Genomic DNA, 22,531 nt, shown 5'->3' on the forward strand with positions numbered 1-22,531 from the left:
GTGCGAACTATTTGATAACAAGAAAGCATGCGGAAACGCTCTGTCACAATAGATGGGGCGGGACTTGAAGCGAAACTCCAGGTTCCAAAATGGCAGCGTCCATGGAGCTAAGCTTGAACAATTTACCCTCCGATCCTTTGCTGTTAATGTTATCCTTTCTTGACTTTAGAGATTTGATCAGGTATGTATAACACGCTTCAGAGGGATAAATGCCTGTGCACAAAATACCATACGAGTTTATGTTGCGTAATAGAGCTATGCTTAGCTACAGAAGCTGGCTATAGTTAGCGTTCTCAAGATGTTGTTAGCTAAGCAAATAATTCACTTTTGTTTACTAGCTAGCTTGCTATTGCATGACACTATGTTGTCTTTCCTGATTGTTTGGTCATTAGTCTTATTCAATATGACAGTTGCAGGTATATTTATTACATAAAAATGTAACTTTCAATTAGCCGTGAGCTAATTTACCGTCGCTAGCTAGGGTTGGCTAGTAGCTAGGCTAATGCTGCGTTCCTAACCAAGTAGGAAGGTGGTATTTAGTAGTTACATAAGTTACATAAAGAATCCACTTTAACGCCCCTCCAACTGGTAATTACTAATGGGAAATGTCTATCATCCATGTGCTGACCGTCACCTACTAAGACATGACCTAGATAACAGCATTTTCGGCAGTAACATTTATTATTTATAAAAAATAAATAGCTATGTTTTTTTTAACACTAATTTGTTTACAAGCATGATAGCTCTACTTTAAGTTGATTGGGCTTGTTGGCCATCAGCCAATCAGTGTTTCTCAACGAGTTCAAAGCACTTGAATGCAGCCAACTTGTATTTACGACTTCACAGCTGATAATTACCACCTTCCCACTTTGATATTAAAGCAGCATAATGGTTTGTTTTGGTTTCAGATGCCTTGTTGTTGTAGCTAGCTAATGTTACTTTTCCGCTATCCCATTCAAATTAGACTGTAAATGTTATTAGACATTATACCGCGTCTATTCCCAAAGCTGTCTGCCGCCTGGAGACGCTCCGACGCTGTACACAAATGCTCTGTATAAACAAAAAGAGCCCAGCACGGGATACAATTTTCGAAACATTTGGAACTTAAAGGTGCGATATGCAGAAATCGCTCCGCCATTTCCTGGTTGCAAATTGTTTTGTTTATATGACAAAGCAATGCATAGTGTTGAGAATCATTGTACAATCTAAACCGCTGTGAAATATATTTTCAATAACCGAACAATATTGTTTTTTCAGCTGTTTGAAGCTGGTGTACAAAACCGAACGTAAAAGACTCAAAAACTAAATTTAGGAATAGGAATCATAGAAATAGCACACAGAACATATCTACCGGTTCTTGTACTTGCTTTAAAGACAGCATGACAGAAAACAGCCACAATGGGCAGAAGCTGGTCGTTCCTGGGTATGAGAGTACTTGAATCTAAATAATTATGTCTAGATTTGTTTTTTGTGCAGCTGAATAAGATGAATTTACATGAAAAACTGCAGACCCTAAGTGTATATTTTGTATTTTAAAGATTATTTCTCACTAGTATGAAAGTTAAGTTCCAAAAGTTTACAATACCTTATCGCTAGTGAGGTGTATTTGCGTTTAGACAGAGCGTCGGTATTGAACGGAGAGCAGGGATTATAGTTCATGAGGGAGTCAACTGTGATCAGTACCATGAGCTGAGAACCCAAGGGGTGCAGGCTGTAATCTGGGTATACCCAAAGACGAAGAGAGGTCCAACTCGGTTGAAAATCTTTGTCCCTCCAGCGGGTGGTGTTTTTTCGTTTCGCCCATCAAGCAAGGTGTTTTTGTATGGAGGTCAATGAGCGTGTCAAATTTGGTCATCAAAAAAATGTATGGCTTATTTGTTCTGTGAGATTTATTTGATCGAATAGAAGTTTGGTAATGCTTATGTTGTTACGGAGTGTGTTGATATAAGGAAGACATTTACATCCGGGCAACTTTGAGAACACTTTATATCAGAATGGCAATGCATATTCATGACATGAGGCTAGTAACATAGCATCTCCATTGAAAACAGGCGGAAACGATAGGCTGGAGTGCCGCTTTGTGGACATTGTTTTTTATTTTTTGTTTAACTAGGCAAGTCAGTTAAGAACAAATTCTTATTTACAATGACGGCCTACCAAAAGGCCTCCTGCGGGGACGGGGGTTGGGATAAAAAAAAATGTATTTATTTATGAGGACAAAACACACATCATGACAACGCAACACTACATAAAGAGAGACCTAAGACAACAACAGCACAGCAGCAGCACATGATAGCAACATGGTAGCAACACAACATGGCAGCAGCACAACATAGTACAAGCATTATTGGGAACAGACAACAGCACAAAGTATATCGGTAATCTTTGGTATACACCTTGGGTTCTTGAGAGCTACTTATTTGCCAGACTATTAGCGTCCGAGCTAGCTAATGCTAACCTGGATCTATTGATTTTATAAGCCTCAAATTATTCTTCCCTGTATGAAGTGTGATTTCAAGAGAAATTGGCTAGCTAGTATAAATAGCAAGCTAGCTTTGCCGTCTTATACAGTTGAAGTCGGAAGTTTACATACACTTAGGTTGGAGTCATTAAAACTTGTTTTTCAACCACTCCACAAATTTCTTGTTAACAAACTTTGGTTTTGGCAAGTCAGTTAGGACATCTACTTTGTGCATGACAAGTAATTTTTCCAGCAATTGTTTACAGACAGATTATTTAATTTATAATTCACTGTATCACAATTCCAGTGGGTCAGAAGTTTACATGCACTTAGTTGACTGCCTTTAAACAGCTTGCTTGGAAAATTCCAGAAAATGATGTCATGGCTTTAGAAGCTTCTGATAGGCTAATTGACATCATTTGAGTCAATTGGAGGTGTATCTGTGGATGTATTTCAAGGTCTACCTTCAAACTCAGTGCCTCTTTGCTTGACATCATGGGAAAATCAAAATAAATCAGCTAAGACCTCAGAAAAAAAATGGTAGACCTCCACATGTCTGGTTCATCCTTGGGAGCAATTTCCAAACGCCTGAAGGTACCACGTTCATATGTAAAAACAATAGTACGCAAGTATAAACACCATGGGACCACGCAGCCGTCATACCGCTCAGGAAGGAGAAACGTTCTGTCTCTTAGAGATGAACGTACTTTGGTGAGAAAAGTGCAAATCAATCCCAGAACAACAGCAAAGGACCTTGTGAAGATGCTGAAGGAAACAGGAACAAAAGTATCTATATCCACAGTAAAACGAGTCCTATATCAACATAACCTGAAAGGCCGCTCTTCAGGGAAGAAGCCACTGCTCCAAAGCCACCATTAAAAAAAGCCAGTCTACGGTTTGCAACTGCACATGGGGACAAAGATCATACTTTTTTGAGAAATGTCCTCTGGTGTGATGAAACAAAAATATAACTGTTTGGCCATAATGACCATCTTTATGTTTGGAGGAAAAAGGGGGAAGGTGGCAAGCCAAAGAACACCATCCCAACTGTGAAGGTGGCAGCATCATGTTCTGGGGGTGCTTTGCTGCAGGAGGGATTGGCGCACTTCACAAAATAGATGGCATCATGAGGTAGGAAAATGAAGCAACATCTCAAGACATCAGTCAGGCAGGAACTTAAAGCTTGGTCGCAAATGGGTCTTCCAAATGGACAATGACCCCAAGCATACTTCCAAAGTTGTGGCAGAATGGCTTAAGGACAACAAAGTCAAGATACTGGAGTGGCCATCACAAAGCTCTGACCTCAATCCTATAGAAAATGTGTGGGCAGAACTGAAAAAGTGTGTGCGAGCAAGGAGGCCTACAAACCTGACTCAGTTTCACCAGCTCTGTCAGGAGGGATGGGGCAAAATTCACCCAACTTATTGTGGGAAGCTTGTGGAAGGCTACCTGAAACGTTTGACCCAAGTTAAATAATTTAAAGGCAATGCTACCAAATGCTAATTGAGTGTATGTCAAATCAAATAAAATGTATTTATACAGCCCTTCGTACATCAGCTGATATCTCAAAGTGCTGTACAGAAACCCAGCCTAAAACCCCAAACAGCAAGCAATGCAGATGTAGAAGCACGTATGTAAACTTCTGACCCACTGGGAATGTGATGAAAGAAATAAAAGCTGAAATAAATCATTCTCTGCTATTATTCTGACATTTTTATATTATTAAAATAAAGTGGTGATCCTAGCTGACCTAAGACAGGACATTTTTACTAGCATTAAATGTCAGGAATGATGAAATGATGAGTTTTTAAATATTTTTGTCTAAGGTTTATGTAAACTTCTGTCTTCAACTGTAACAGCTAATTTGAGCTAGCTAGCTGTCAGCTGATTGAATTTCTACAGGTATCGCACCATCACATCCTGATATACCGAAATTCATGCAAAGAACCTGCTAACTAGCAATAACTTTTTTATTTTCTATCCATAGTTGCAGTTTTGTGAGTAGACGACTCAACGAGCTTTCCGGTCACAACCCATTATGGAAAGGCCTCTGTTTGAAACATTGGCTCTTAACTGAGTAAGTCTGTTGATCAACAACAAAAAACATGGATTTCATCAGCCTATGGACAGTGTAAAGCCTGTGTATGAGAATCTTGTCTAGCAAAGAGTAGAGTTGTAGTTAACTTCCTCTGGTTTGTGGTGAAGAGTAACAGCAAAACATTCACATAAAAACGTTTCAAATTGAAAAGGATTCAAAATGGCTTGGACCAACATTCTTTTCATCTCTTATTGGATGTAATAATTAGGAATGTTTGTATTGAATGTGTTTATTTTGCAAACGGAAATTATACAGATATGTTTTATTAAGCTAAATATTTTGTTGTTGTTGAGCAGGTCAGACAAAATTCAGAAGTTTCAAACCTGGAAGGAACTCTTCCGAGAGTTCTATACTGACTTGGGTCGTTACATTGATCACTATGGCACCCTGAAGAAAGCCTGGGATGACCTGAAGAGATACCTTGACCAGCAGTGCCCCAGGATGATTGCCTCTCTCAAAGGTAAACCTCCACAAGGAATACACATCATCACTTTAGGGGATTTGATAGCTGTGGGATGGTTCAATGGAACCATTAGGCCTTATTTGGGCGGCAGGTAGCCCAGTTAGAGCGTTGGGACACTAACCGAAAGGTTGCTAGATCGAATCCCCGAGCTGACAAGGAAAAAATCTGTCGTACTGCCCCTGAACAAGACAGTTATCCCACTGTTCCTAGGCCGTCATTGTAAATAAGGTTTTGTTCTTAACTGACTTGCCTAGTTAAATAAAGGTTATGTAAAAAAAAAAGTAGAAAATGATCTTAACCTTCAACCAATATGTTGATGGATTTCTGATAGAAAATCCATACCTTGCCTAAGTCATTTTATGATTTCCCCTGAGCAGAGGGAGCAAAGGAGGAAGAGCTGGATGGCATTGAGGCCCAGATTGGTTGCAAGCTTTCAAATGACTATCGGTGCTCATACCGGATACACAATGGGCAGAAGCTGGTCGTTCCTGGGTATGAGAATTCATCAATTCAAATAATTGTTTGTCTATTTATTTTTTTGTGCTGCTGAGCTGAATAAGATGAATTTACATGAACAAATGAAGTGATCTACCCCTATTTTCTTCCAGGTTAATGGGAAGCATGGCCTTGTCTAACCACTACCGCTCAGAGGACCTGCTGGATATTGAAACGGCAGCAGGTGGCTTTCAGCAGCGCAAGGGCATGAGGCAGTGTTTGCCCCTCACCTTCTGCTTCCACACAGGCCTCAGCCAATACATGGCCCTGGAGGGCACTGAGGGCCGCAGCCGCAGCGAGATCTTCTACCACTGCCCGGTCAGTTTTCATATGAGACCCCGGCCCCCTCCCCAATTACAACTGGGAGACAGCCTTTTATTCTCACACACAGGTTAAGGATGAAAAGAATAAGGAAGTGGGTAGCATTGCTTAGTAATAATAAACCACTCCTTAATTTGAGTGTTATATAACTTTCAGTATTTGGGACAGATATAACTCATTGCAACTGGGGGGAGCCATTTTCTAGCTATCTCACCACGTCAGTTGCAAACAGCTTTCAGTGTTTACGTTTCATAACTTGTCTGGGGCAAGGACAACTCTTTGCCACTGGGGGCAGCCCTTTTCTAGCTATGGTATCTCACCACAGGCAGGAGATAATGTTGAATAATGGAAATTAACTAATGGCAGTGGTAGAAAAAGTACCCAGTAAAGTAATACTTGAGTAAAATTATAAATATCTTAAGATATACTTAAGTATAAAAAAATATATATAAGTATAAATAATTTCACATTCCATATATTAAGCAAACCAGACAGCACAATTTTTATTTTTAAATTTAAGGATAGCTTGGGACACACTCCAACACTCAAGACAAAATTTACAAACAAAGCATTTGTGTTTAGTGAGTCCGCCAGATCAGAGACAGTAGGGATGACCAGGGATGTGCTCTTGATAAGTTTGTGAATTTGACCATTTTCCTGTCCTGCTAAGCATTCGAAATAGAACAAGTACTTTTGGGTGTCAGGAAAAATGTATGGAGTAAAAAGTACATTATTGTCTTTAGGAATGTAGTGGAGTAAAAGTTGTCAAAAATATAAATAGTAAAGTACAGATAGCCCAAAACTTCTTTAAGTAGTACTTTAAACTATTTTTACTTAAGTACTTTACACCACTGACTAATGGATGACTAATAGGATTGTTCTACATGTTTCTATTATAGGATCAAATGGCACAAGATCCATCTGCAATTGACATGTTCATCACAGGTATGATGAGCTATTAGTTTGTTACATATATTATACAAATATTTCAGTTAGGTTGTGTGAAAATGTTTCATTGCAACATCTCACTGCAAGTTGAGCAATTGTAAACTTTTATTTGGATGCTTAACAACTAGGTTGTTATGCACTTCTTGGATTTGTTCAAGGTACAGAGGATGCAGCGCCCGGTTAATCTCTCCCCAATCAGACTTAAACAGGAAGGCACTGCTCTCATTCTTCAAATATAAATAAATACAACACAGCACTCCATGAATTGAATAATTTAATTAACCTTTATTTAACTAGGCAAGTCAGTTAAGAACAAATTCTTATTTACAATGAATAAAAAAAAATGGAACTCTGGATTATTTGCGAAATAAATATTTATTGATATTCAGTGTGCTAGTTCCTCAACATATGGGTTTGAACTTCTAATGCAGTGTCTCACACTGTCTCATTATTTTGCTTCCTCTTACTCTAATTTCTCACTTTAGGGTCCAGCTTTACTGAGTGGTTTACCTCATACGTCCATAATGTGGTTACAGGAGAATACCCCATCATCCGGGATCAGATCTTCAGGTAACCTCTATTAACTTTCCCTTTCTGGAATACCTAACAGGCACATGCAGGAAGGTCGTAGTTTCTGTGTCATTATGGCAATATGTAGTAAGGCTGACCCCATGTCGTCGACTGGACGATTGTTTGGTCGATAGGCTGTTGGTCGACCAAGATTTATTTATTCGAGCAGTAGCAAAAAAAGATATACAGTACCAGTCAAAAGTTTGGACACACCTACTCATTCAAGGGTTTTTCTTTATTTTTACTATTTTCTACATTGTAGAATAATAGTGAAGACAAACTATGAAATAACACATGGAATCATGTAGTAACCAAAAAAGTATTTAAATATATTTTATATTTGAGAATCTTCAAAGTAGGCACCCTTTGCCTTGATGATATCTTTGCAGACTCTTGGCATTCTCGCAACCAGCTTCACCTGGAATGCTTTTCCAACAGTCTTGGAGTTCCCACATATGCTGAGCACTTGTTGGCTGCTTTTCCTTCACTCTGCGGTCCAACTCATCTCAAACATCTCAATTGGGTTAAGGTCGGGTGATTGTGGAGGCCAGGTCATCTGATGCAGCACTCCATCACTCTCCTTCTTGGTCAAATACACAGGCTGGAGGTGTCATTGTCCTGTTGAAAAACAAAGCACAAAGCACAAACCAGATGGGATGGCATATTGCTGCAGAATGCTATGGTAGCCATGCTGGTTAAGTGTGTCTTAAAATCTAAATAAATCAGACCGTGTCACCAGCAAAGCACCAAAACACCACCTCCTCCATGCTTCACGGTGGGAACCACGCATGCGAACATCATCAGTTCACCTACTCTGCATCTCACAAAGACAGCGGTTGGAACCAAAAATCTAAAAATGTGCACTCTTCAGACCAAGGACAGATTTCCACTGGTCTAATGTCAATTGCTTGTGTTTCTTGGCCCAAGCAAGTCCCTTCTTATTGGTTTCCTTTAGAAGTGTTTTCCACAGTTTTCCACAATTTGACCATGAAGGCCTGATTCACACAGTCTCCTCTGAACAGTTGATGTTGAGATGTGTCTGTTACTTGAACTCTGTGGCTTTTATTTGGGCTGCAACCTCTGAGGCTGGTAACTCGAATGAACTTATCCTCTGCAGCAGAGGTAACTCTGGGTCTTCCATTCCTGAGACGGTCCTCATGATGGTTTTTGCAGCTGCACTTGAAGAAACATTCAAGGTTCTTGACATTTTCCTTAAAGTAATGATGGACTGTCATTTCTCTTTGCTTATTTGAGCTGTTCTTGCCATAATATAGACTTGGTGTTCTACCAAATAGGGCTATCTTCTGTATACCACCCCTACCATCTCACAACACAACTGATTGGCTCAAAAGCATTGGGAAGGAAGGAAATTCCACAAATTAACTTTTAACAAGGGAAACCTGTTTAAATGCATTCCAGGTGACTACCTCATGAAGCTGGTTGAGAGAATTCCAAGTGTGTGCAAGGCTGTCATCAAGGCAGAGTGTGGCTACTTTGAAGACTAAAATACATTTAGATTTAACACTTTTTTGGTTATTACATAATTCCATATGTGTTATTTCAGTGTTGATGTCTTCACTATTATTCTACAATGTGGAAAATAGTCAAAATAAAGAAAAACCCTTAAATGAGTAGGTGTGTCCAAACTTTTGACTGGTACTGTATATCTACAGAAATAAGACAGATCCTGCTCTTTCGCCTGTTTGAGTGTTTGTTTAATAGCCTACTGATTCCATGAGCACCAAGCATCACGCAATGACATGTCAAGTAAACAATTTCACAAATTCGTCTGTTTTTAATCTTTGCTTTGCTGTAATAAAGGCTTTACACTTAATTTTGTCAGAACAGCATATCTGGTATTGTTTATAATGTATTGTGTTTACACTGTTCAAATTATATTATTGATAATTATAATAATGCTCCATGTAATGTCATTATCATTAATATGCTTAATAGACTTGTATAACCACCATTTGATTTTTAGGCCTAAGAGTGCATCTTGTTAAGTCTTAATACCATAACTTACTTAGGCTGAAAAACATCCCCACAGCATGATGCTGCCACCACCATGCTTCACCGTAGGGATGGTGCCAGGTTTCCTCCAGGCGCGACGCTTAGCATTCTGGCCAAAAAAGTTAAATCTTGGTTTCATCAGACCAGAGAATCTTGTTTCTCATTGTCTGAGAGTTTGTGCCTTTTGGCAAACTCCAATGGGCTGTCATATGCCTTTTACTGAGGAGTGGCTTCCGTCTGGCCACTCTACCACGAAGGCCTGATTGGTGTGTGTGCTGAGTGCTGCAGAGATGGTTGTAAACAATTGTTGGAATAATTACTTGTCATGCACAAAGTAGATGTCCTAACCGCCTTGCCAAAACTATAGTTTGTTAACAAGACATTGTGGAGTGGTTGAAAAAACGAGTTTTAATGACTTCAACCTAAGTGAATGTAAACTTCTGACTTCAACTGTAGTTTTGGCAAGACGGTTAGGACATCTACTTTGTGCATGACAAGTAATTTTTTCAACAATTGTTTACAAACAGATTATTTCACAATTCCAGTGGGTCAATAGTTTATATACACTAAGTTGACAGTGCCTTTAAAACAGCTTGGAAAATTCCAGAAAATTATGTCATATCTTTAGAAGCTTCTGATTGGACAACAAAGTCAAGGTATTGGAGTGGCCATCACAAAGCCCTGACTTCAATCCTATAGAACATTTGTGGGCAGAACTGGAAAAAGTGTGTGTGAGCAAGGAGGCCTACAAACCTGACTCAGTTGCACCAGCTCTGTCAGGAGGAATGGGCCAAAATTCACCCAACTTTTTGTGGGAAGCTTGTGGAAGGCTACCTGGAACGTTTGACACAAGTTAAACCATTTTAAAGGCAATGCTACCAAATACTAAATGACTATGTAAACTTCTGACCCACTGGCAATGTGATGAAAGAAATACAAGCTGAAATAAATAATTCTCTACTTTTACTCTGACATTTTACATTCTTAAAATAATGTGGTGATCCTAACAGACCTAAGACGGGGAATTTATACTAGGATTAAATGTCAGGAATTGTGAAAAACTGAGTTTAAATGTATTTGACTAAGGTGTATGTAAACTTCCGGATTTCTGTTTTATTTTGTAATACATTTTCAAAAATGTCAAACTTGTTATTGCTTTGTCATTATGGGGTATTATGTGCAGATTGGTGAGGGGAAAATGTATGTAATCCATTTTAGAATAAGTCTAATGTAACAAAGTGGAAAAAGTCAAGGGGTCTGAAATGTTTATTTATTTAACTAGGCAAGTCAGTTAAGAACAAATTCTTATTTACAATGACGGCCTACCCCGACCAAACCCAGACGACGCTGGGCCAGTTGTGTGCCGCCTTATGGGACTCCCAATCCTGGCCGGTTGTGATACAGGTCTGTAGTGACGCCTCTAGCACTGAGATGCAGTGCCTTAGACCGCTGCGCCACTCAGGAGCCCCGAATGCACTGTAGTTGATTCGATTAAAACACATAGGATGTGTCTATATATGGAAAAATACACGTTAAAAATGTATTGGGCTAATCGATTGGTCGAATGAACAGACAACTCTTGGTCGACCAAGATTTTTGTTGGGTCGGGACAACCCTAATATGTAGTTAACAAACATTCAAAGCAAGGCTTCCAACGGATTTTGAAGGTTTAATAAGCTTTTTCACTATTCACAGGTACGTCCATGATAAGCAGTGTGTTGCCACCACGGGGGATATTACTGTTTCAGTGTCTACCTCTTTCTTACCGGAGCTTAGCTCTGTGCATCCTCCACATTTCTTCTTCACCTATCGGATCAGGTACCACTATTTCACCTACTGATTTCAGCTCCTGATGATGATTTAAAAAGATAAATGTGTAAATGGATCATAATACACCTGTCATAACTTCCCCTAACCTTATGCATTCAATTCTACCCTCAGGATTGAAATGGCAAAGGATGCCCTCCCTGAGAATGCTTGCCAACTGGACAGTCGTTATTGGAAGATCACCAATGCTAATGGCAACGTGGAGGAGGTCCGTGGGCCAGGCGTTGTTGGTAGGTGACTAGACTAGAGAGGATTCCATAGACTTACCATAATGTTTCATTCTTAATTGTCTCCATTTGGTAGCAGAGGGCAAAAAACTGTTATGATCTAAGAATGATTTACAGCTAACAGATTATTAATGTAATTGTCATGTTATACTAATTAAATAACATTTCATGAGTAATTTATGCAAGAGATATACTAACTGCATGACATTGTCTGCAGGAGAGTTCCCGGTGATGACTCCGGGTAAAGTACATGAGTACGCCAGCTGCACAACCTTCTCTACTACCTCAGAGTACATGGAAGGCCACTACACCTTCCACCGTCTCAAGAACAAAGAGGAGATCTTCGACGTCTGCATCCCCCGCTTTCACATGGTTTGCCCTCCGTTCCGTGAGTCAATTGTACGGTCGGTAAGTGTTTTATGGTTTATGAGATGGAGATGAGTAACAATTGGATTCAGTTTTAAGAAACTTGGTAAATCAATGATCAGGGCCAACTTTTAGGTTAGGGTTATTCAATTAGAATGTTTTGTTTGTCTTTTTATTTGTCCATTTTTGGTAATACAACAAATGGTAAAGTTTTGAAACAAGAACTTGGTTTAATATTTGCTCCCCCCCCATCAGCAGGGATCAGCAAGGGATGTTTCAAGTGCATCTTTTAACGAAGACAACTCGTCAGACACCGATGACCATAATGAGGGTGAGCTTCGAGGCATTAATATGGCAGCCCCAGGGGGACGATGCCCACGCCACATCTGATACACTTTTCTCACCACAGGACTCAATTAGGAAAGGGGCTAGGAAGGACTTTCACAATTACATAAGAGTAAATTTAGTTTTTTGTTTGTAAAGCTGTATTTACCATTGGCTGATAGTCATTGCCCTGTGTGAACCTTTCCACCCCAGCTCGATGAGATACTACCACAGCCTCTGCAATATGCCCTCCCATGTAAATCCAAGATCGCTCCATTGTTTGTTTTCTCATTTTTTCAACAATGGAGCGATCTGGAACTGGACATTGTCTATTGAGAGCAGGGTTGTCACCTCTTTTTCAATAGTAACATTGTTCATTCTCTAGCTGGCTGCCTAGTGCATAGAGCTAAAGTGTAGTTTGGTGCTCTATCTAAATCCTGAGTATTCCCTTTTTTCCTTGGCATATGTAGTGTGTGTGTAGTCATATTCCTTGTATAAAAAGCCACAGCATCTCATTGATGTATTGTCAATGCATCATCAAAAAGTACTTGTTTTTACATTGCAGCTGTTTCTGCAGCAGTGTTAAACATGTGTAACTATGATGATCTTAATCAGAGATGCTCACTGCCAGTGGTTTTTCAAACCAACAAAAAAAACAAGGAATTATATGGAAACACACAACTCATAAAAGCTGGGATGTTTGCATATGCTAACAACAATGACAAAGAGAAGCCCACATCAAAACTGTTGTGCTACATTGGATGCTGTCTGTATATCTAATCGATATTCAGGAACATGTTAATGTGGGCTTGACTCTGTCATGCATTATCTCTGTCATGCATTAATGCATATCATATTTTATTAATTGCAATGTGATTATGACTATGATCCTTTGAAAGTCTGCAGAAACAAACAACTGTTTAGTAAAGCAGCCAATCAGTGTGCAGTTTCTCATAGAAATCTGAATGTTTGAACAATGAGCTATAGCACCCTCTGTATTTATTTGGACAGTGAAGCTACAATTAGTAAATTTGGTTCTACTCCAGCATTTTCAATTTGAGATCAAGTGTTTTATATGAGGCGACAGTACAGAATGTCACCTTTTATTTGAGATTATCTCTATACATATCTGTTTTGCTGTTTACAAATGAATGCACTTTATGTACAGTGCCTTCAGAAAGTATTCCCACCCATTTACTTTTTCCACATTTTGTGTTACAGCCTGAATTTTAAAATGGAATAATTTGAGATTTTGTGTCCCTGGCCTACACGTAATACCACAATGTCAAAGTTGAATTTTGTTTTTAGAAATGTTTACAAGTTAATTAAAAATGAAAAGCTGAAATGTCTTGAGTCAATAAGTATTCAACCCCTTTGTTATGGCAAGACTAAATAGGTTCAGGAGTACATTTGTAAGTGATTTTCTTAACAAGTCACATAAGTTGCATGGACTCACTCTGTGCAATAATAGTGTTTAACATGATTTTTGAATAACTACCTCATCTCTGTACCCCACGCATACAATTATTTGTAAGGTCCCTCGGTTGAGCAGTGAAAGTCACACAGATTCAACCACAAAGACCAGGGAGGTATTTCCAATGCCTCGCAAAGAAGGGCACCTGTTGGGTACATTTTTATAAAAAGCAGACGTTTAATATCCCTTTGAGCGTGGTCAAGTTATTAATTACACTTGGATGGTGTATCAATACATCCAGTCACTAGAAATACACAGGTGTCCTTCCTTACTCAGTTGCTGGAGAGGAAGGAAACCGCTCTGGGATTACACCATTAGGCCAATGGTGACTTTAAAACAGTTACAGAGTTTAATGGCTGCAATAGGAGAACACTAAGGATGGATCAACAAGATAGTATACTGAACAAAAATATAAACCCAACATGCAACAATTTAAGCAATTGTACTGCGTTATAGTTCTTATAAGTAAATCTCATTATGCCCTAATCTATGGGTTTCACATGACTGGGCAGGGGCGCAGCAATGGGTGGGCCTGGGAGGGCATAAATCCACCCACTGGGGAGCCAGGCCCAGCCAATCAGTATTAGTTTTTCCCCACAAAGGGGCTTTATTACAGACTGATCTGCGGTTGTGAGGCTGGTTGGACTTACTGCCAAATTCTCTAAAATTATGGTAGATAAATTAACATTCAATTATCTGGCAACAGCTCTAGTGGATATTCTTGCAGTCAGCATGACAATGGCTCGCTCCCTCAAAACTTCTGTGTTGTGTGACAAAACTGCACATTTTAGAGTGTCCTTTTGTTGTCCCCAACACAAGGTGCCCCTGTGTAATGATCATATTGTTTGATCAGCTTCTTGTTATGCTACACCTGTCAGGTGGATGGATTATATTGGTAGAGGAGAAATGCTCACTAAAAGGGATGTAAACAAATTTGTGCACACATTTCAAGAGAGAAACTTTTTGTGCGTATGGAAAATTTCTGGGATATTTTATTTCGGCTCATGAAACATGGGACCAACTCTTTACATTCTGCATTTATATTTTTGTTCAGTATAGTTACTCCCCAATACTAACCTAATTGACAGAGTGAAAAGAAGGAAGCTTGTACAGAATAACACATATTCCAAAACATGCATCCTGTTTGCAATAAGGCACTAAAGTAAATCTGCAAAGAATGTGGCAAAGAAATTCACTTTATGTCCTGAATACAAAGAGTTATGTTTGGGGCAAGCACATCACTGTGTACCACTCTTATATTTTCAAGTAGGTGGTGGCTGCATCATGTTTTGGGTGTGCTTGTCATCGGAAAGGACTAGGGAGTTTTTTTTAGGATAAAAAGAAACTGCATAGAGCTAAGCACAAGCAAAATCCTAGAGGAAAACCTGGTTCAGTCTGCTTTCCAACAGACACTGAGAGACACATTCACCTTTCAACAGGACAATAACCTAAAATACAAGGCCAAATCTGCATTGGAGTTGGTTACCAAGATGACATTGAATGTTCCTGAGTGGCCTAGTTACTGCTTTGACTTAAATAGCCTTGAAAATCTATGGCAAGACTTGGAAATGGCTGTCTAGCAATGATCAACAACCAACAACCAATTTGCAAAAATAATGTGCAAATATTGTACAATCCAGGTGTGCAAAGCTTAGAGACTTACCCAGAAAGACTCACAGCTGTAATCACTCCCAAAGGTGATTTTAACATTCACACGACTCAGGGGTGTGAATACTTATGTTCATGTTTTTAATTTTCAATACATTTGCAAAAATATCTAAAAACATGTTTTCACTTTCTCATTATGGGTTATTGTGTGTAGATGGGTGATAAAAATATAGATATTTAATCTATTTTGAATTCAGGCTGTAACACAACAAAATGTGTAATAAGTCAAGGGGTATGAATACTTTCTGAATGCATTGTATCTAGTCTCATTTGTTTTTTTTCCCTCAAGTCTTTGGACAAATTCAAAGAATTTACAGAAGAACAAGAGAAAGTGTAAGTTACAGAGCAACAAAGATCATACCCCCGCAAAATGCTCCCCTCTCACAATTACCATAAACAGAGGCGGTTCGCATTTTTTCTGGGGTATGATCTTTGTTCTTCTGTAACTTTCGCAGTCTTCATTATTCAATATTCGTTCATTATCCATAAGCACGGTAGCATCCACATTAACATCTATTCTTATTTACAATAAAAGTCACTCTAAAATGACACTACATTATTCACTGTTCAGTTCCTATTGGGTGAAACATAAACGGAAACACAACCAAAACAAACTGCACATACATCCAACAAGTATGTAGTCACAAGCTTGATGTGTTCATTGCATGCTAGGAATATGGGACCAAATACTAAACTATTGACTACTTTAATAGAATAGAATATACATAAAGTTCTTTCATTTCTAAACGGTAAAACAGATGTTTAAAAATACCCTCAAATAAAAGGAGATATTATGTGCTGTCGCCTCATATGAAACGTTTGATCTCAAATTAAAAAAATGCTGGAGTATAGAGACACATTTTTTTTAAATGTTGCTTGACTGTCCAAGTAAAATAAATTGGAAAGTGTATATTGTCTGGTTTATATTGCTTTCTGGTGCAATTTCAGGTCATTAGAGGGACATTATCTCAGCTTTGAGCACACGTGTATCACTCATCTCAGCACGTACTTAACTGGACATGAAAATACCCTGGCTGAGCTGAGCAAATTCAGTTTTTCCAAGGAGATGTTTTAGCTTTGACATTGTTGCCAGGAAGATGTGTGCTGTTATGTATTATTTGAAAATAATTTCCTCTAAATATGGAATTAAGGCGTTTGCCTTCTGTTCTTCTTGTCTATGAATGGCAAGACATATTTTGTGGGTAATAACTGACTGTTTTAATCCTGTTTTCCCCTTGTACTTAGCAAAGCTGTGCAATAGTGTCTGGCTATTCTCTATGATCATTTCAAACCTCATTTGATTTGCATTTAGGTATTTGTTCAGTATCACTGTTTTTTACTTCATAAAAGTGTGTTTTTGTTTTTCTATGTTTGGGGTAAATAAACACTAAATGCTGAATTTGTAAGCACATTGATTTTTGTTCATGAATTGTTGTGATGGATTTATTTCATCGATGTCATTTGTGTTTTTATATTCTATTACCTGCGGCTACTGAGAAATAGATTCATAAGAATCAGTTAGAAATTGGATGCGATCAATGTTTTTAAGAATCTTTGATAGAGAACAATTGTGCATACAGTACATTACACAATCTCTACAGAAGTAAACGTTGAACCAAGATGCCTATTGAAGAGTATTGTACAAAATGTTTCTTAATAGGCCGATCTTAGTTCAACTATCACTTCTGCAGAGATTGTGTCAGGTTGAACGCACAATTCACAAAGAAATTCATCAAATTGTTTCATTAAAATAACAAGGGTGGTCCCACACAAATGGCATACTGAGACAAGCTCACAATTGTCTATTGTTTGTTTTGGAATGTGTCTTGATGTTGCCAGATATTCCTCAAGTGGTCTCTGTTGTGGCCCGACCAATGTTCCTTTGTTCAGCTGTTGTGTTGGCCTACTGGTGTAAACCAATAGCCTCATTTCACCCATTCATGTCATGATAACTAATGTAAAGTAGGGTGCAATAAGTTGGTCTTTCTTATGACTAGAATTCAGTCTGATATGACAACTGTATTACAGTCGTCAGTTTCAGTTCATTTTGTCCTCTATATAGCACATTCCAAGAATGCATTGTACAACCCAGCTGTTAAATTTGCCCTGATATTCATTTTCTGAAACAGACTGGTGCAGACAGTTGTGGGGTCAGTTAGTCTACCTGAAGATAGGAGTTTCGGCCCAAATAGTTGGCCATTTTGAAATGCATTTCAACCTCCAACTTGGTATGGTTCATGTCATATGTAGATGAATAAATAATGAATCAGTCATTAAATTACTAACCCTTCCTCATACAATATTAGGAAAAGGAAATGGTTGTACCCTGAATATAACATCCCACCTTGAATAATACTGAATTTATTTAATAGGTTGTTGTGTCACCACCAATCTGGATAAAATAAGGTCACCGCCGAACCACGCTCCCCAGCAGTGGTCAGTTTATTTTCTAAAGGGGAGGGGCCATGGTTATTTTGGGTTCCGAAGCGCTTGCTTGCCATTTTGCTCTCGTTGTTCGATGAAGCAGGGTAAGTAAATTCCTCTTTCGTTAAAAATGTCCAGCTTCCTAATAATTACTTAACAATAACTATAGGTGTATTTCAACCAAAAATAAGAACAAACGTAGCTATTTGAGAGTTAATGTCATGTGGTTGGCTGTCTAGCGTGCATAGATTTTAGCTAACTTTACACAACTAATGTTAGCTACTGCATTTAATTTAATTTTAGTAAGGCCAGTTGATCAAGTTGTTTGGCCATCACTAGATACTCTGTTGGTCAGGTTACTGTAAACCATATCCATATCATATGCAGATAGAAATATAAAGCTGTCTCTCATCTCTGCAGTGTTTTAACAAGGCATGGACCATAGGCAATACATTTGTGTGTAATCCGGAATTCGTAATGGCAATTTTAGCTAGACATACGAATTGCCAGTGACTTCACGATACGATATTATGTGTGTTCGTAAATTCAATTTGGAGTGCCATATTTACTCCTCTGAGAGAGCTGCCAGGAATGTGGGCTCTGAATTTACGAACAGACAATATGAGCGCACTCTTGCACTCCAGATTGAATTTACGAACATGCGAGTCGATGTTCCAAGCATATCTCACCATATGGCTGCTGTCGATGGACAAGAAAGAGCCATGATAACTATTTTTGATCAGTCAGGGAAATAAAAATGCTGAAAACAAATTAGGTGCCTATTTAAAAAGATGGTGAACAAACTATGAAGGAAACATACTGGGCTTTTGGTGAAGGTACAGAAAATTAGCGCAAAATGTATATTGCGACATGGTCAAAATGATATGATATATCGTCAAACATAATATCCAGATATGTAATTGAATAGTTTTTTTAATCCCATCACTAGTTAAAACCAGTCCTTAATCGAAACAATGACAAAGCAGTCACCACACCCCAGTTTTGGTAAAACGATGAGGGATGGGAGTGCCTGGAGAAATGTGACCACTGTAACCACTTACACATTTACATTGTTTACAAACAAGTTTATATTTTGGTCTCTGATGGTGTACAACAGTTGACCTAAGTTTGAGGCATTTATGTTATTCTTCAATAATTAATTGGTATATATCATTCATTTATAAGTCCAAAAAATGGATGTAGCAACTAAGGATTCCAGCTTTAATAAATTATTCTTGTCTCCTTTTTTCTCTCCAGGAGTGACAGTCAGCAAAAATCAAAATCATGAACAATTATTCTGGGATATGCTTAGTGTTCTGTTTTGCAATATTTGGATTGGGTAAGCAAATACTTTTTGTTGTCTTCACAATCTGCCATTGCAGTTGGTTATTTTGATACTGTTGAGTCTCGCCTAGCTCTCGAACTGAAGGCCGTATAGCCATAGGAATCGCATTTACAATGCTCTGTCTAGCCGTTAGTAATCACTGCATGCAATACGGTTTTGGAATCCTCAAACTGTACTTTCATAGCACCCGAAAATCATTTTACAAATACAAAGCTGCATTTATTGTGCACCGTTCTAAGATTCCCACAGAAGTTTTTTTTGCGTAGCTCAGGAAGTGCAATACAAACACATATGTGGAAATTTGTGGTAAAACAGTACGTTTGTTTTGTATCTGTGAAGTTATTTTTGGATGATAATCAAGTTCAGTGTTCAAGTTTTACAATCAAGGATACATGTTTTTCTAGATGAATCACTCCACTTCCCTTTTGATTAGCTGCTGGGATTTGGTCAAATGTGAAATGCTCAGAGTCATGAGAAGGTGCTAAGTGTCTCACCTTGTTTTCTCAGGATCTGCCATCCGCTGTGTCAAATGCAAGGATTACACAGGGAGCTGCACAAAAACACAGGACTGCAGTTATGAGGATGCCTGCCTGACACTGACTGAGAGAGGTGCAGTAAAATGTGTAATCTGAAACAAATTATGAAAATCCTCCATGTCTCTGCGTTACCCTGTAACTCCTATGTTCTTTGGCACAGGGGGACAGACGTATCGGCAGTGCGTCAAGTACTCTGACTGCGACTACAATCGACTGGCCCAGATGTTCCCAGCTGTACCAAACTTCTACTTCAACTGTTGCACCGGTGATCTATGCAACGGAGCCACATCCATTGGCACTGGCAAGCCCTTGCTGGGCCTTCTTGCCTCATTGGCAGTGATGTGGTGGTGCATGCACTAACTTCTCCTCACACTTACGCCTTAGAAGCTCTAATGCTGCCACTCGACTGAACAGAAGCCACCGATGGAACGGCAAGCAGGAAGATATGGGTTAATGGCTCATGCTGAAATTCTGCCGTATTAGTATTTGCCTGATTTACTGCTGCACATTTCTAATATTGAATTAGACTCTTTGCACTAATTTGATTTTTAAAGCTTTCTACGATAACCTATTGGATGATTACCAATGCTTTGTGCTTCAGCCCAAAGGCTGAAAATAAGAAATGTGCTCACAGCTCATGAGTTTGAAGAAGGGATATCATTCAAACAATCCTCTTTTGAGGCTAGTATAATAGACTTTGGCACTTAATTTCCATCTAAGGGGGTTTACTATAGGTTGTCTATAGTTTGCTGACCAAAGTTACCGTAATGTGCTTAAATGTAAGGGATCATTTGAGAAATGTTTGAGTTTTTGTGTGTCCGTGATTGAGTGGGCAAAGTATTGTATAATTCAAAATGCAAATACTGTGGAATTGATGATGTGGAATTTAGAACTAAAGGTTGATCCGTTTTGGAGAGATGTTTGTTCACACGCAATGCCTTCACTGCTCTTTTACTGCCTAGCGGCATACCCTGTTACATAACATTGCTTTTCCTGTTTAATAGGAATCGATTAAACCAACCAAATGTTTTTTAAAGGGCACAGTAGAGACCTTTTTGGATGAAATATTTCACGTGGGTGGTGTTGTCTTTTTATTTTAATCTCTGGCCAATAAAAAAACATATTGCCAAATAAGCCACATTTATTTGTCAGAAGGATGCCTTCGTGTTTATTCTGTTTACCCTCATGTTTGGATTCAGAGGAATGTATAGCACCGTTGGACAGTGGACTTCAACAATCTTAGTATTGACGAATGGAGTTTGTTGTGTGAGGCTCTCAGCATCTTCAGTTAGAAAGAGGAGCTAGAAGAGTAGTGCATAATTATGAATTTTCCTACTCTACAGCATAACCCAAGGAGTCCCTGTAGTGGTGAACTAATGGTGTATCTTCTAAGTGAAAATAGCATGTTCTTGAATGTGATTAGATATATGTTTCAGAAATGTGTTTTAAAATGTATGCTAAGATCTCAGCAAAATGGTTGATTATAGACTTTAATGAACAGGGCAGGATCTCAAAATGTGTTGAATACTCCATTACTTTTAGTATGTTAATCAAGAGTTAAACTGAGCAAGCATTGAGAAATGCGTCATACAGAACATTTGCAGAATGGTTTAATGTTATCCGGTGATTTTGATCTCCCAAAATGCCTACCTGGATGGCAGTCTGGGAAGTCTGACTTTGAAATGAGTGCATGTAATCCATTCAGCTTTATTTCCCCATTTCCTTTTACACTCCTACTGATACGTTCTGTTGTGCGGGAGTTTGTCACAGAGGTGGCTTTACTTATACATACTACAGCCAAATCCAAGGTCCTTAACTATGGCAACATCCATGGCTTATCATTTACCTATTAGAGAGATGCCAGAGGCCATCTTCCCCCATACCCTTCTGTTTGACCCCATGCCCTTCATAAATGTCATCCTGTTTGGACAGCTGGATGAGCCAAATAGCAGAGAACAAGAAAGGAAGTAAGTGAGAAAGCAGAGAGCAATAGCAAATAGAGAAGTAAAAAGGACGCACAGTGGTAGGAACTTGGTTTTGGTGCATTGTTAAGAGGTTACAAGTTAGTATGGCTTGAGTGGGCACTATCAAACAGCTTTTACTTGGTGTCTTGATGCCTGATACTTGATACTTTTCTAAATGGCATGAACAACAGCTATTAATAAAGTAACCCATGATACAGAGCACAGCAACAAAATGCATTATGGCCCTTGGCCTGTGTCAAGTAGAATTTGTCAAATGCGATTTTCAAAACTTGGACCTGAGATTTGAAATATTCCTTCATAAATGCTGTGTATCAATCTGAGCAACCTAATTTTACAGAATAAGCCTAAATCACAGTGTTTTAGAAAAAGGTTGCTGAGATAAACCATTCTGGGAGACAAGATGTGGCCACATGTTGTTCTTTCACACATTTGAGAGGAGAAAGTGGTGTTTCAATATTTACACAGTGTCACAGCGACATCCTACAAACCCTTGGCCCATTGGTTATGCTAACGACATGCCACAGTCTTAACTCAAAGGTACTCATCCTCTATTGACGTGGTCTTTTCACCCCCCCAGACCACAGACATAGGGCCCAGTGTTGTGTGAGATGACTCAATGTTTGTGCTATTTACTGTTAAATTAAAAGAATGGGGGAGGCTCTGGCAACAGATGTGTGCCATCACAACTAGCAAATAAAATTGTGACCCTTCGGGTCAAATCATGATGCTGACCAAGCCTGTAGAGACACATTATTACAAGAATTAACTGTTAGTCAGTTCCCAGGACATAGGAACAACTGAAGGCTGTACAGTATGACGCAATTATGTGTATGTCCATATTGACAATAGTAACAATAGTAGGATTTATGTGTTAACCTAGTGTTATTAACCTGTTATTAAAATGTCTTTAATTTCTGCTGAAGCACTTATTGGATCTATTTCTTTATCAAAATTCTCCAAAAGTTTGCTGGCATAGTAAGTCACCA

At 38.8% G+C, this 22,531-nt stretch overlaps 2 protein-coding genes across 3 annotated transcripts; both read left to right on the plus strand.

Moving 5' to 3' along the window:
- The first annotated feature begins 11 nt into the window (after positions 1–11).
- fbxo3 (F-box protein 3) lies at positions 12–13,458 on the plus strand. 2 transcript variants are annotated; one of them, XM_021606991.2, is made up of 11 exons: positions 12–181; positions 4,449–4,538; positions 4,856–5,019; positions 5,400–5,514; positions 5,631–5,835; positions 6,738–6,783; positions 7,272–7,356; positions 11,065–11,187; positions 11,311–11,426; positions 11,641–11,831; positions 12,048–13,458. In XM_021606991.2, the coding sequence occupies exons 1-11, from the start codon at positions 90–92 to the stop codon at positions 12,177–12,179; spliced, it is 1,359 nt and encodes a 452-aa protein (XP_021462666.1). In that variant the 5' UTR covers positions 12–89; the 3' UTR covers positions 12,180–13,458. The 2 variants fall into 2 exon arrangements, with proteins under 2 accessions (XP_021462666.1, XP_021462665.1); XM_021606990.2 differs by having other exon boundaries at positions 14–181; positions 12,045–13,458.
- Positions 13,459–17,653: 4,195 nt separating this feature from the next.
- LOC110526214 (CD59 molecule (CD59 blood group)) lies at positions 17,654–20,704 on the plus strand. The gene is made up of 4 exons (XM_021606996.2): positions 17,654–17,783; positions 18,937–19,018; positions 19,532–19,633; positions 19,721–20,704. Exons 2-4 carry the CDS (start codon positions 18,964–18,966, stop codon positions 19,918–19,920), a joined length of 357 nt encoding a protein of 118 aa, XP_021462671.1. The 5' UTR covers positions 17,654–17,783; positions 18,937–18,963; the 3' UTR covers positions 19,921–20,704.
- Positions 20,705–22,531: the final 1,827 nt, after the last annotated feature.

Source organism: Oncorhynchus mykiss, chromosome 6, assembly GCF_013265735.2.
Source record: "Oncorhynchus mykiss isolate Arlee chromosome 6, USDA_OmykA_1.1, whole genome shotgun sequence".
NCBI lineage: Eukaryota > Metazoa > Chordata > Actinopteri > Salmoniformes > Salmonidae > Oncorhynchus > Oncorhynchus mykiss.

What these genes read in the sequence shown, in the direction of transcription:
- LOC110526214 (XM_021606996.2), top strand. Translation starts at nt 18,964, where the DNA reads ATGAACAATTATTCTGGGATATGCTTAGTGTTCTGTTTTGCAATATTT. An exon ending in TTTTGCAATATTTGGATTGG is followed by an intron (nt 19,019 to 19,531) that starts GTAAGCAAATAC and finishes TTGTTTTCTCAG; the next exon opens with GATCTGCCATCCGCTGTGTC. An exon ending in CCTGACACTGACTGAGAGAG is followed by an intron (nt 19,634 to 19,720) that starts GTGCAGTAAAAT and finishes TCTTTGGCACAG; the next exon opens with GGGGACAGACGTATCGGCAG.
- fbxo3 (XM_021606990.2), top strand. Translation starts at nt 90, where the DNA reads ATGGCAGCGTCCATGGAGCTAAGCTTGAACAATTTACCCTCCGATCCT. An exon ending in GATGATTGCCTCTCTCAAAG is followed by an intron (nt 5,020 to 5,399) that starts GTAAACCTCCAC and finishes TCCCCTGAGCAG; the next exon opens with AGGGAGCAAAGGAGGAAGAG. An exon ending in GTGAGTCAATTGTACGGTCG is followed by an intron (nt 11,832 to 12,044) that starts GTAAGTGTTTTA and finishes CCCCCCCATCAG; the next exon opens with CAGGGATCAGCAAGGGATGT.